Genomic DNA, 13,314 nt, shown 5'->3' with positions numbered 1-13,314 from the left:
GCCTCCTCCTCTCTCCCATCCCCGTTCCTCGACTCGTGACTCACCCTCCCAGCCATCCGCCTTCCCATCCTTCCGCTGCCCCACCATCTGTCCACCCACTGAAGAGTGCGCCCTGAGCCCAGACTCTGCCTGGCCCTGTGTTAGGTGCTGAGGCCCAGCGGGGAGGATGGCAGGTGACACACTGGCCCCTGGACCACACAGGCTAACGGCAGACAGACAGCACAAATAGGGCTTCTGGCCCCCTGAGAAGGAGTTTCCGTTTTATTCTAAGGGCCTAAAAGCCACAGGAGTTACAGGATCCCATTCCCGTTTGAAGGAGCTCGCTCTGGCTGCTGTGTGGGGAATGGACCCACAGGGCGGGAAAGAGTAGCCTCTGGAGGCCGGCCGGAAGCCGTTGTAGTTGTGCGAGTGGAAGGGATGGTGCTGTGGGCTGGGAGTAGGGGAAAGAGGACTAGTCAGACTGGAGGGGTAGTTTTTGGGTCTCGCTGACAGATTGGATTGGAGGGTGAGGGACAGGAAGGTGTCATGTGAGTGCGAGTTTCCGGCTAAAGCATGAACTGCCGCTCCTTGACGTGGTGAAGGGAATATCTGGAGCTCTGTTCTGGACATTTATGGGGGAGGTCCTTGGATGCCCACGTGGAGAGGTCTGGCCAGCGGCTTACCCACGAATGAGTCTGACGTTGGAGATGTAGATCTGGGAGCCTTTGCCTCACTGGCATCTGAAGCTCAGGGAACAGCTGGGCTCATCTGGGGAGAGAAGCTAGGCGGGGAATGGAAAGGGGCCTCCGTTCCCCTCATGGGGTGTAGGGGTGAGAGCCAGACTGCCTTGGGTGACCTGGAGCAAGTCACTTCATCTCTCTGACCTGTTCCCCATCTGTAAAGAAGGCCCAGAAAGAGTAGCCACCGCCAAGGGTCTGCGTGCGGACTCAGGTGCCTGTTATGGAGTGTGTGATGGAAAGCTGGGGATGAAGCCATCCTCCCGCACCGGGGTCCTCCATGGGCATGTGCCTGGGCAAAGCCCCCCAGTACTGGAAGGGACAGCCAGGTTTCCTGGGTGGTCACTGGTCTCCTTCAAACTGCCCACAGGTGCCTCTTGTGATCAAGGCCCTGCAGCGGCAGCTTAAGGATCGGAGCGTCAGGGCTCGCCAGGGCTGCTTCAGCCTCCTCACCGAGCTGGCGGGTGTCCTCCCCGGCAGCCTGGCAGAGCACATGCCCGTGCTGGTAGCAGGTAGGATGGACTGCAGCCAGGTATCTGCTGTCCTGTGCTCTTCCAGAACCCAGACCCCAGGCCTCAATCCCCGTGGGTACCCCTGCTCAGCCACCTACGGTGGCTCCCCACTGCCAGCAGTGAGAACAAAGCCGGGGTACAGGCCCTACTTCCTGGTTTCGGAGGGGTTTCCTGGCCTTGCGTCCCTCAGCCCTGGCCAAGCCCTGACCTTTCAGAATCTGCAGCCTAAGAGCCTTGGGGTCTGGGTCTAGCTCAGATGCCTGCAGGTGCTCCACTCCCATATCCAGGGCCTGCCTGCGGCCCCATAACCTTTGCTCCCACCCCACAGGCATTGTCTTCTCTCTGGTGGACCGTTCCAGCTCTTCCACTATCCGGATGGACGCCCTGGCCTTCCTACAGGGGTTGCTGGGCACAGAGCCAGCCGCGGCCTTTCACTCACACCTGCCTACTCTCTTGCCACCTGTGATGGCCTGCGTAGCCGACCCTTTCTACAAGATCGCGGCCGAGGCCTTGCTGGTGCTCCAGGAGCTGGTGCGGGCCCTGTGGCCCCTGGACAGGCCTCGGACACTGGATCCCGAACCATATGTTGGAGAGATGTCTGCGGCCACCCTGGCACGGCTCCGTGCCACTGACCTGGACCAGGAAGTGAAGGAGCGCGCCATCGCCTGCATGGGCCACCTTGTGGCTCACCTGGGTGACCGGCTCGGGGATGACCTAGGGCCGTCACTGTTGCTCCTCCTGGACCGCCTGCGGAATGAGATCACCCGGCTGCCTGCTGTCAAGGCGCTGACGCTGGTGGCCGTGTCCCCGTTGCAGCTTGACCTGCAGCCTATCGTGGCGGAGGCACTGCCCATTCTGGCCTCGTTCCTGCGAAAGAACCAGCGGGCACTGCGGCTGGCCACGCTGGCTGCCCTGGACGCCCTGGCCCAGAGCCAGGGACTTAGCCTCCCGCCAACTGCCGTGCAGGCTGTGCTGGCCGAGCTGCCTGCCCTGGTCAGTGAGAGTGACATGCACGTGGCCCAGCTGGCCGTGGACTTCCTTTCCACAGTGACCCAGGCCCAGCCGGCCTCTTTGGCCAAGGTCAGTGGCCCCGTGCTCTCAGAGCTGCTGCGGTTGCTGCGCTCACCCCTGTTGCCCACCAGCGTGCTAGCGGCTGCTGAAGGCTTCCTGCAGGCCCTGGTGGGGACCCGCCCCCCGTGCGTGGACTACGAGGAGCTCATCCGCATGCTCACGGCACCTGTTTATGACGAGGCTGCGGATGGTGGGCCAGGCTTGCACAAGCAGGTGTTCCACTCTCTGGCTCGGTGTGTGGCAGCCCTCGCGGCCGCCTGTCCCCAGAAGGCGGCAGGCACGGCAAACCGCCTGGTCTGCGATGCCAGGTCACCCCACTCAAGCACAGGGGTCAAGGTCCTGGCGTTCCTATCGCTGGCTGAGGTGGGCCAGGTGGCTGGGCCAGGCCCCCAGCGGGAGCTGAAGGCAGTGCTCCTGGAAGCCTTGGGGTCACCCAGTGAGGACGTGAGGGCGGCCGCGTCCTATGCGCTGGGCCGCGTGGGCGCCGGGAACCTGCCCGACTTCCTGCCCTTCCTTCTGGGGCAGATCGAGGCTGAGCCCCGGCGGCAGTACCTGCTGCTGCACTCGCTCAGGGAGGCCCTGGGGGCCGCCCAGCCCGACAGCCTGAAGCCCTATGCCGAGGACATCTGGACCCTGCTCTTCCAGCGCTGTGAGGGCGCCGAGGAGGGCACCCGGGGGGTGGTGGCTGAGTGCATCGGCAAGCTGGTCCTCGTGAACCCTCCATTCCTTCTGCCCCGATTCCGGAAGCAGCTTGCTGCAGGTAGGGGCGCAGGTGTGGGCGAAGGCAGTCCAGATCGGAAGTGGGCAGTTTGCCTCTGAGCGGCCCACTCAGAGTGAGCTAATTCAAGCGACTGGGTCGGAGAGTCACAGTGTGGACAGAGGAGTCTTTAAAAACACAGTGTTTCCAGAGACTTGTGGCCTCCTCCTGGGGTCTCTCTGGGATGCAGGAGAGAGAATCCTTAATATATCCCCTCAAAAAATAAGCCTTGCATGATGCCACTTTCGTGCTCCTTGGTGTGGACCGGGGCCTCATGCTCTGGGCGGAAGTTAATGAAAGCAGTTCTCTGCCTGCAGGGAGTGCAGCTGTCTCGGGCTAGTTGGAGCCAGGAGCAAATGTCCATGTAGACCACGACTGGGTGCCATACCCCCCGGGGTTTGGGGAGGGTCTGGCAAAAACCAGGGGCAGGTTTTGGGTGGTCAGACAAGGGCATGCCAAGACATTCCGAAGCTCAGGGAGGAAGAAAGCAGACAGGTGGGACTGTGGGGCACTTGGGCAAGTGAAAGGCCTCCAGACCTTGAGCTGGTCAGCTGGCCCCTGATAGGGTCAGTGCGTGTATTCACTGACAGAATGGAGGCAAAGTGCTGGGTACATAGTACCTGGTATGTCATCAATGCTAAGTGAGTAACTGCTATCATTGCTGTTAGTGATTACAGTTAAGGCCTTACTGGGATGCTGGGTTGGAAGCAGCAGCTCTGCGGCCCGCACCACCACTGTGTGGACAGGAAGAACATACCGAGGACATTGCCTGTAACACTCAGGGCTCTTCACGAGGAACCTTGAGAGGCCAGAGTCTTGGGATGAGGAGCTGCTCTGCCATTTCCAAGCTCTGATTGGTTTCTGCCTCCTGCACACTCTGTCGAGCCAGCTAGCCGGTCACATTTCCTTTTTAGCTGCCTGGAAGCTTGGAGCCAAATTCGTGGCCTGCTTCTAGCAAGTGTGTGGGACTTCCCGGTTGGCTCTCCCTGCCCTCACTCTAATCTTCCTCTCACTTCCCTGCCTATATTCTTCCTCGGCCTCATTTTTTTTTTTTCATTTTATTTTTTAGTAGATTTTTTAAAAAAGGTCTATTTTTTAGAGAGAGAGCGTGTGTGCACGGAGGGAGAAGGAGAGGGAGAATTTTAAGCAGACTTCCCACTGAGCAGGGAGCCCGACGGTGGGGCTCGATCCCACGACCCTGAGGTAGTGACCTGAGCTGAAACCAAGAGTTGGACTCTTAACCAACAGCGCTACCCAAGTGCCCCATCATTTTCCTCATTTTAAATTCACTTCGTCCTGTCCTGTTGTCCATATCTTCATCAGCCACCCCGAATCTTCTCAGGAGCCAGTCAGGAAGGAGAGAGTAAGAGGGAAGAAGCTGCAAGTCTAAAGTCACCAACTCTTTCCCTTATTCACACCCTGGCACCAAAACGTAAACTTTTTCCCTGAGTGTCGAATGTAAAGTCTACTGATGGAAACAACCTTAACCCATCACTGTTGTATGCTGGGGGAGGAGAGGAGCGAGGAGCTCCGGTTTGTTTCCTTCACCATAATGGGAGGTATATTTCCTTTCCTTTCTTTACCTTCTGTACTCAGCATGCAGAAAAGTAAAAGTAAGTGACTTCTCCATTACCAAGGTTTGGGGGTGTTCTGAATTTGTTGGAATCCCCTTGGCCTTCAGCTTGTCTGGAGCATACCTGCCCCCTGCCTGGAGGATGCAGGCTGAGGAGGAGGGCCCAGCCAGGGCTCAGAATCAGCCATTGAATTTTGGATCTGCTGTGTGACCTTAGAGGTGAACCTAACCTCTCTGGGTCTTTTTCCTGATCTGTAAAATAGAGATTAGTAATTTTTATGAAACATTTTGATTTATCTTACCATTTATTAATTAACAGGACCATCCTGAGGATTAATTGAGATAATGCATCTGAAAAATAGAACACAGCCCTAAGACCTGAGCAAAGGTCTTTCTCTGGGCTGTGGATTGACCACTGTCTTGGGTTCTTGGTTCCCTGTTTGCATTCTGCAGGGTCAGTTACCTGAGAACTGGCATTTTTCCTGTTAGCCACAGCAGGGAGAATTTAGGGATGAATTTTAGGCTGCCAAGGGAAATGAGAGCATTGACGTCACCAGAGATGGTTGTTTTGAATGGGGAGGGTCCAGTTCTGTGTTGCAGGGAGGCAGAGAGCCTTGGCGCCTTGCAAGCTGTGAGTGTCCAGGATCCGCCCTGCCCCTCACCAAGCTGTTGTTTCCCATCCTGCAGGTCGGCCACACACCCGGAGCACAGTTATTACTGCGGTCAAGTTCCTCATCTCTGACCAGCCCCATCCTATTGACCCCCTCCTGAAGAGCCTCATTGGTGAGTACCCCCTTCCTTCTGCCCCTGGCCCCATTCAGGCCCCCCTCCCAGCCTTTGAGTCTGGGCTGATTTTTCTTACACATGAGCCAAGGGGCGTTGGAGACCCAGGCAGCTACCTCACTCCCATAATGGGCAGCAGGGCCTGGGTTCAAATCCCTGTGCTGGCACTAAATGCTGGGTGAGCCTAGCATGCCCCTTCACCTCTGAGCCTCAGTTTCCTCCTCTGTAGAACGGGGGTAAGGTTCTAAGTTTATTTCAGAGACCCTATCTGTTACTGAGGGGAAGGTACCCTGTGGTACCTTACAAGTGGAAAACCACCAGTCTATCACACGCATTGGCCTCAGCAGGCAGCAAGCTGGGTAGGACTGCACTGGAGATGGGGAGTGCGGCTCCCCAGCTCATCCCCTGTCTGAGGAGCCCAAGGAGCCTTCATTGGTGAGCCCTCTCTTGGGGCTCTGCAGGACCAGGCTCTTCCTAGAGAAGGCAGACATTCAAAGCTCCCAGCCTGCAGGCCTGTCACTGGACCACACTGGAGTCTGGCCCTCCTCCTCCAGGCAGCCAAGTGGAGTGTGGAGTCTTGGGTTGACAGCCGGGCTCTGCTACTCTCTGGCTGTGTGAGCACGGACAGATCATCTCATCACCACCTGTAAAACGGGGGTGCTGATCCGCACTTGCCGGGGCGCTGCTGTGTGAGACCAGGGGTCCGCAGACGTGGCCACGCTCGGGGTTGGAGAACACGACCAGAGGCCATAGCGGTACCAGCAGCAACTTCGTCCCATCCCCTGGCGCAGGGGGCACACACTGCTGCCGGTCCCGATTTTCCTCATCTTGTCTCAGCTGCCCGTGGCTGGCGGCCCTGGGGACCCGTGCCTGGGTGTTTGGTTCTTGTTGTATGTTCGCACCAGTTTTCAAGCTGTCACTGTGTATCAGATACAAAACTAGGTCCTTTAATGTAGCTCACCATGGTTCATTCTCACAGCTCCCTACATGGTGTGTGGGACTGGCCACATCTTAAAGACGAGGAAGCAGAGGCTCAGAGGGGAGCAGGTCTTGCCAGCTGTGTTCTCAGAGTGGGGGGTCTAGGAACTACCAGAGCCAGAGGTTGCCAGCTCTCAGTTTGAATCCTGCTTCGCTGGGACACTTTTTTTTAATCATTGATTTTTTTAAAAAAGATTTTTAATTTATTTATTTGTCAGAGCGTGAGCACAAGCAGGGAGAGCGGCAGGCAGAGGGAGAGGGAGAAGCAGGCTCCGCACTGAGCAGGGAGCCCGATGTGGGACTCGATCCCAGAACCCTGGGATCATGACCTGAGCCAAAGGCTGACTGAGCCACCCAAGCATCCCTCTGCTGGGAGACTTTATGTTCTTCCCACTGCGTCATATTGGGAGGCATATGATGGCGGTTTGCCGCATGATTGGTGAGGGTAACTCTGATCACCTGGTTAAGATGGAGACTTCCAGTTTTCTTCACTCTAAAGTTACTTTTTCCTGGAGCACCTGTGTAGCACAGTCAGTTGCGTGACTGATTCTTGGTTTTGGCTCTGGTTGTGATCCTGGGGTCGTGGGATCGAGACCCACGTTAAGCTCCATGCTCAGTGTGGAGTCTGCTTGGGACTCTCTTCCATTCCCTCTGCCCCTCCCCTACTTCTCTCTCAAAAAAGTAAAATCTTTAAAATTACTTTTTCCTTTGGAATGAGTAAGTATTTTTGAGTCTGTGGAAATGTCTTCCTCTTCATTAAATTTTTTTTTTTTAAGATTTTATTTATTTATTTGAGAGCGAGAACAAGCAGGGGGAGAAGCAGAGTGAGAGGGAGAAACAGACTCCCTGCTGAGCAGGGAGCCCAACGTGGAGCTTGAGCCCAGGACCCTGAGATCATGACCTGAGCAGAAGGCAGACACTTAACTGACTGAGCCCCCCAGGTGTCCCTTCATCAGATTTCTGCCCACTGCGTTGTGCATTCATTGTGGTTTCTTTCCTGCTTCAGTGACTTCTGACAGTTGCCAAATAGTGACTTTCAATTCCAGCATTCCTTTTGTATTTGTTAGTTTGCCTTCTGTTCTCTGAAAAAATGTTTCCTTCTCCCCCACTTATTTATTTACTCACGTCATTATAGACTCGTGACTCCTGTTTCATTCAGTGAATTATAATTTATTGCTGTCTTCATTCATTTGATTCTCAAGCTTGTCTCAGACGTGGCCAGTGGGGGGCCCTTCAGGCAGGTTCCAGTGTTCTGTTGACATGTTTCCATCATCCTTTGAACATATCCTTACTTTTTGGCAATAAGATGCTCTGGACTCACCTTGAGCCTTTCCTGCCCCAGCTCAGGAACCAGCCATTTCTCCAGGGAGCCCTGATTCCTTTGACGAGATAATGGTACTTAGAATCTAAGATCTGGACACTGGGTGTGCACATTGCTCCTGGGGTGCTGTTGCTGCGAGGCCCTCTCGGCAGACAGAACTGGGGAGTATTTGGGCTTACGAGTGTGTGTACACAGACAGACACGCATGTACGTGAGTTACCTTCTCTCCAGTCCAGCACTGCAGGGCTCCTCCTAGCCTCCTTCCTTCCCGTTCCATACCCTTCTCGTACAGGGGGAAAACCAGCTCCCGCTATCTATAAGATTTATTCTGGAATACACAGAAAGGAGACCGAGAATTGCTAACCTTTATATCTGTGAAAAGTCAGTATTTGTCTATGGGGCTTTTTGTCTTTAGCCTGAGGGCATCTAGTCAAAATGCTTTCTAAGTTACTTGGATAGTTGTTTTACTCTTTCATAACCTGCTGGTTATGTTAATCATTTGAAATATAGTTAGGGGTTTTGTTGGTTTTTGTGCTTTTTTTAGGGAGTCCCCTCATTCTTGATTTTATTTATTTACAGAGCACGTAGAACATTGTTATTAAAAAGTCTGAGCTATATAAAAAGGTATACTCAAGAGAAGTGCTGTGTGAATGTGTAAGTTTCTTCACCTCTCTGATCTTCAAGAGCCTTATCTATAATAATATCCAGTTACCATTTATAGAATCCTTGCTCTGTGCCAGGCCCTCTGCTGTGTATTTATATATTATATATATATTTAAATTATATAAATACATAATATGTATAATAAAAATTTATATATATATATATATATATATATATATATCTTACATCACTACATTTTAAATCTTAAAAACAGTCTTACACTATAGGTACTTGCCGTTACTCCCATTTTATAGATGAAGACATTGAGGCTATCAAGGTCCCCTAGTTAGGAAGTAGTGGAATGTGGATTTGAACCCATGCCAGACTCTAGTTCACATTCCTGTCTGGGCTCTAAGGACTTGTTGTGCCTGGTAAAAAAGTAGATGCTCAGAACATGTTTGCCCCCATTCAGCCAGGTCCGCACAGCTCACATGAAGCAGAGAACCGAGGTAGGGGGTGGAGGTGGTCTGTGTCTTGGCCGAGCCATCCCTCACACCGCTTCTCCTCTTTCCGTCAGGAGAGTTTATGGAGAGCCTGCAGGATCCAGACCTGAACGTGCGCCGGGCCACTCTGGCTTTCTTCAACTCAGCTGTGCACAACAAGCCCTCGCTGGTCCGGGACCTGCTGGATGACATCCTGCCCCTCCTCTACCAGGAGACGAAGATCCGCAGGGACCTCATCCGAGAGGTAAGGCCGGTGAGGGACAGAGCAGGGAGCCCTGGGCCTGACTGGTGGGGCTGTGGCCTGGGTAAAGTCCTGCTTCTCCACTTCCCAGTTGTGTGACCCTGGGCACGTGGGCCCAGGACCATTTAATCTGCTCAGAGCCTCAGTTTCTCTTCTTGGGCAAACTGAGGAAAATAACTTGTGTCTGCCTCAGAGCGTTGCTGAGGAGAGTCAATGAGTTATGTCCTGCAGGTGCTCAGAACTGCCCCCGGCCCACCGTCGGCCTCAGGAAGTGTTGGTGCTTCGTATTATCACTCAGCATTCGGCGGGTGTTCACTGCGTGCCAGCCCTGTGTCAGAGTGCCAGGATCAGAGCTGGACCAGACATGGTGTCTGCCGCCAGGGAGCTCCTGGCCTCCCCAAGGACAGAGACACCCGTTCTGCCGGTTATTTGACCTATTTAAATCCTTAAATAAGGATTTAAGGGGCAGAGATTAAAGGTGACTTAATAGCTGTCATCACATAATATAGTAAAAAGGTCTGAACCACCTGGCATTGCTGAGGAGGAAGTGACTGTGTTTAGAGGGGTTCAGGAAGTTTCCCAAAAGAGGGGGCATTTAAGTGGGGTTTTGAGGGGTGAGAAGGAGTTTACCATGAGGAACAGAGCCTTGTGGTTAAAAGCTTCAGAGACCTGGGTTTTTAACTAGTTCAGCCACTGACTAGATGTATGTTCTTGGGCAAGTTGATTAACCTCTCTGAGCCTCAGTTTCCTCATATGTTAAATGGGGTTGATAGTAACGCTGTCTCCCTAGGGCTGTTGTGATTCTTGAGTAAAATTTCATTTGTCAAGCACTCAGCACAGTGGCTGGCACATTATCACTGCTCCATAGACCATAATAATTACCGTTACTGTTTTTTTTAAAGATTTTATTTATTTGAGAGAGAGAGAGAGGGAGAGAGGGTGTGAGCAAGTGGAGGGAGAGAGAATCTGAAGCAGACTCCACACTCAGTATAGAGCCTGACGCAGGGCTCTATCCCTCAACCATGAGATCATGACCTGAGCTGAAACCAGGAGTCGGACACTTAAAACCGACTGAGCCACCCAGGCGCCCCTGTTACTGTTACCATCAAAGGGCATTGCAGGCTGAGCAAAGGCCAGAGACTTGAGAGTACGAGGCTTAATTTGGGGACAGAACACAGTACTGAACAAGGGAGGTGGGGTGTGCAGCAGGGACTAAGGGAAGTGTTCGTACACCCTAGAGTCACATCCCGTAACCCTGAGGTCATCCTTCCATTCTGCAGGTGGAGATGGGGCCCTTTAAGCACACGGTGGACGATGGGCTGGACGTGCGGAAGGCAGCCTTTGAGTGCATGTACTCGCTGCTTGAGAGCTGCCTGGGCCGGCTGGACATCTGCGAGTTCCTGAACCACGTGGAGGACGGCCTGAAGGATCACTACGATATCCGGGTAGGACGGATCCCCCGCCAGGCCCGTGCCCACCCCGTACCAAGGGGACAGGCGAGAACCGCTGGGGCCCACTACTTGTTTGTCCCCCACTCTCCACCCCAGGTACCCCCATGAAGATAACTGCATTGTTCTTTTTTTTTTTTTTTTTTAAGATTTTATTTATTTATTAGAGAGAGAGAGAGAGCATAAGCATATGCTCTTAGCATAAGCAGAGAGCAGCAAAGGGAGAGGGAGAAGCAGGCTCTCCACTGAGCAGGGAGCCAATGTGGGAGCCCAATCTTGGGACCCTGAGATCAGGACCTGAGCTGAAGGTAGATGCTTAGCCGACTGAGCCACCCAGATGCCCCTGCATTGTTCTTTTTCAATAAGAAAAAGAGCCAGGCTCTCAAACACGTTTGGTGGGAGTCTACACTGGGTGAGCTCTTTGGAGGATGGTTTAGCAGTAACTAGAAACATTTAGAATTCTTTGACACACCTTTGACCTAGCAGTTCTGTCTCCATGAACAGTCTCTGGACTTACTCTTAAAAATGTGTTCGGAGTTTTTATGTTCAAGATTGTTCTTCAAAGCCCTGTGGTCGGCGGAGGGAGGTTGGAGAAAGCTGGCGGCTTCCTGAATGTCCACCCGTCAGAAGCTGACTCAGTAAACTGGGTACCTGTGGTCATGGACTGCTAGCCGCATTAAGAAGAGGGAGCCAGGTCCCTTTGCACTGATGTGAGAGACGGCCAAGACCCACTGTCGACTGATAAAAGGCAGTTGTTTTTACAGGCCTTTTCCCTGGCTTTCCAGGCTTTCCTGTTCTCACCCGTTCTGGCCCCACTGTCCTCTCGTCTGCTCTCCCGGGAGCACAGGACGGGGCCTGGGCATCAGTGCACCATTTGGACCCCAATGTCCGGGCTCCTCTTGGTGTTGAGGAGGGTGGGTATGACATCGATTGAGCCCCCAGCGTCATCTTGTTGAGTCTGTGCCCTATCCTTGGATGGTAGGTTTATGATGTCCACTTTACAGGGGAGAGACCAGAGTTCAAGGGCACCAGCTGGGAAGGCAAGGAGCCCTGGGTACCAGCTTGTGCTGTGTAGTGCTATCCTCTTTGCTGCTCTGGCCCCGGTCCCCCTCCTTTGCCGTGGGCTGTGGGGGACTCAGGGCAGGGTAGACAGCTGGTGGGGTGAGTAGGGCACAAAGAATCCGGACAACTATCCTTCATGCTGTGGAACGCCTGTGGGAACTTGACCATTTTCCTGAGAGGCCTCCATTAATCTCCTGCAGGCTGCATCCAGGCCTGTAGCTGTGCTTAGTTAGCTCACACAGTAGGTTGTTTTTTTTTAACTGGGTGCCAACATTTCAAAGTTGAGAGATCTTCCATGAAAATCAAAGTTTCTTTTGAAAACAGGCCATCCGCTCTGGGCCACATTCCCACAGTCACAATTGGCTGGAGCTGAGAGCGGCTATCTGGAGTGTGGGCCTCTTACTCCTTCCCGGTTGCCCCCCGGCCCTCTTCACTCATGGGCAGTATCTGCCTGGCCCTGTGAGCATCTGAGCTGGAGAATCGCCGCCTCCCTGGTGCCTCTTCTGATCTGATCCTCCTCAGGTCAGCCGGGTGTAGTTGGCATGGTAGCCATCGCCATTCACAGTTTATAGATAAGAAGACTGAGGCCCGGAGCCGGAGAGACTCTGGCAGGGCCCCGGCGGGAATTAGTGCTAGAGTTTGGACCTGAGCGCCAGGTGTTGGTACCAGAGTCTCTGATCTTCCCTGGGCTCTGCCCCTTTCGGTCCTCGGCCATTTCACTGTGAACTCTGTCTCCTTCCTCCTGGGCAGATGCTGACCTTCATCATGCTCGCCCGACTGGCTACCCTGTGTCCTGCACCCGTTCTGCAGAGAGTGGACCGGCTCATCGAGCCACTCAGGGCCACCTGCACCGCCAAGGTACCCCCCCTCCCCCCACCCCACTTAGCCCTGGGCACACCTGCGTGTTGTTCATAGTTACCATTTATAGGTGGTGTATGAGGTGCTTTATTTAACCATTGTCGTCATCCTAGAAAGTACTTCTTATTGTCACTATTGTATACATGGGGGAACAGAGACTCAGAGAGGTGAAGTTATGGACCTAGGCTACCCAGCTAGGAAATTGCAGAGCTGGGATTCTAACCCGGCTCTTTCTTTCATTCATTAAACATTTCCTGGGTGCCAGGCCTTGTTGCAAGGTACTAGGGATACAACGTTGAACGTGGTGGGTTCCCTACTCCCACATCCTAATTGGATAATCGAGTCAGACTCCTGGAAAGATAAAACCATTGATTGGTTGATTGATACAGGGCAGAGTGGCTGCTCAGCGGAGTGCCTCAAGGATCCAGGGGAGGGATCTGGAGCAGGAGGCCTGGGGGAAAGCTGCAGTGTTGGGAACAGAGCCTGGAACACCCAGGGGGTATCCAGTAATTACCTGGTGACTGAAAGAACTAATTTGGGTTTTGAAAGGGTAGGAATTAACCAAAAAGATTTCAGATTGTAGCTTAAAGAAGAGAGATACCCATAGAACAGTGATTTTCAAATAGCAAAACCTTTTCCAATAAAATAAAATCTTCCGTGGATTAAAGAGATAAAATTGGTCATTTCTTAATAGATAGAAACCTGCCTTGTAAGTTTCCGTTTTTAACATATGCCGGGTATGAAGTCAAAGGAAACAGTGGTTCTGCAGGGCCCTTGCAGTCTTGACCGTTTCAGTGGCCAGATCATTTCTAATTTTCTTTGAGCCATTCGGCATGGAGAAAGATCCCAGTTCACGGGGAAGGGCTGCAGACCCCCCTTCACTCAGCC

The 13,314-nt window shown here is 53.2% G+C and overlaps 1 protein-coding gene across 4 annotated transcripts in view; it reads left to right on the top strand.

Moving 5' to 3' along the window:
- Nucleotides 1-13,314, top strand: part of CAND2 (cullin associated and neddylation dissociated 2 (putative)) — a 36,052-nt gene that overhangs the window by 15,936 nt on the left and 6,802 nt on the right. For 3 of the 4 annotated variants that reach the window (XM_040628425.1, XM_040628424.1, XM_040628426.1), the window contains 6 exons: nucleotides 1,087-1,228; nucleotides 1,557-3,059; nucleotides 5,317-5,412; nucleotides 8,892-9,061; nucleotides 10,339-10,503; nucleotides 12,319-12,426. In XM_040628425.1, coding sequence (XP_040484359.1) covers nucleotides 1,087-1,228; nucleotides 1,557-3,059; nucleotides 5,317-5,412; nucleotides 8,892-9,061; nucleotides 10,339-10,503; nucleotides 12,319-12,426 — 2,184 coding nt within the window. The remainder of the gene's footprint in view (nucleotides 1-1,086; nucleotides 1,229-1,556; nucleotides 3,060-5,316; nucleotides 5,413-8,891; nucleotides 9,062-10,338; nucleotides 10,504-12,318; nucleotides 12,427-13,314) is intronic. The other variant, XM_040628427.1, reaches the window with a different exon arrangement.

Source organism: Ursus maritimus, unplaced genomic scaffold, assembly GCF_017311325.1.
Source record: "Ursus maritimus isolate PB19 unplaced genomic scaffold, ASM1731132v1 scaffold_14, whole genome shotgun sequence".
Taxonomy (NCBI): Eukaryota; Metazoa; Chordata; class Mammalia; order Carnivora; family Ursidae; genus Ursus; species Ursus maritimus.
This window is presented reverse-complemented; position numbering and strand designations above follow the sequence as displayed.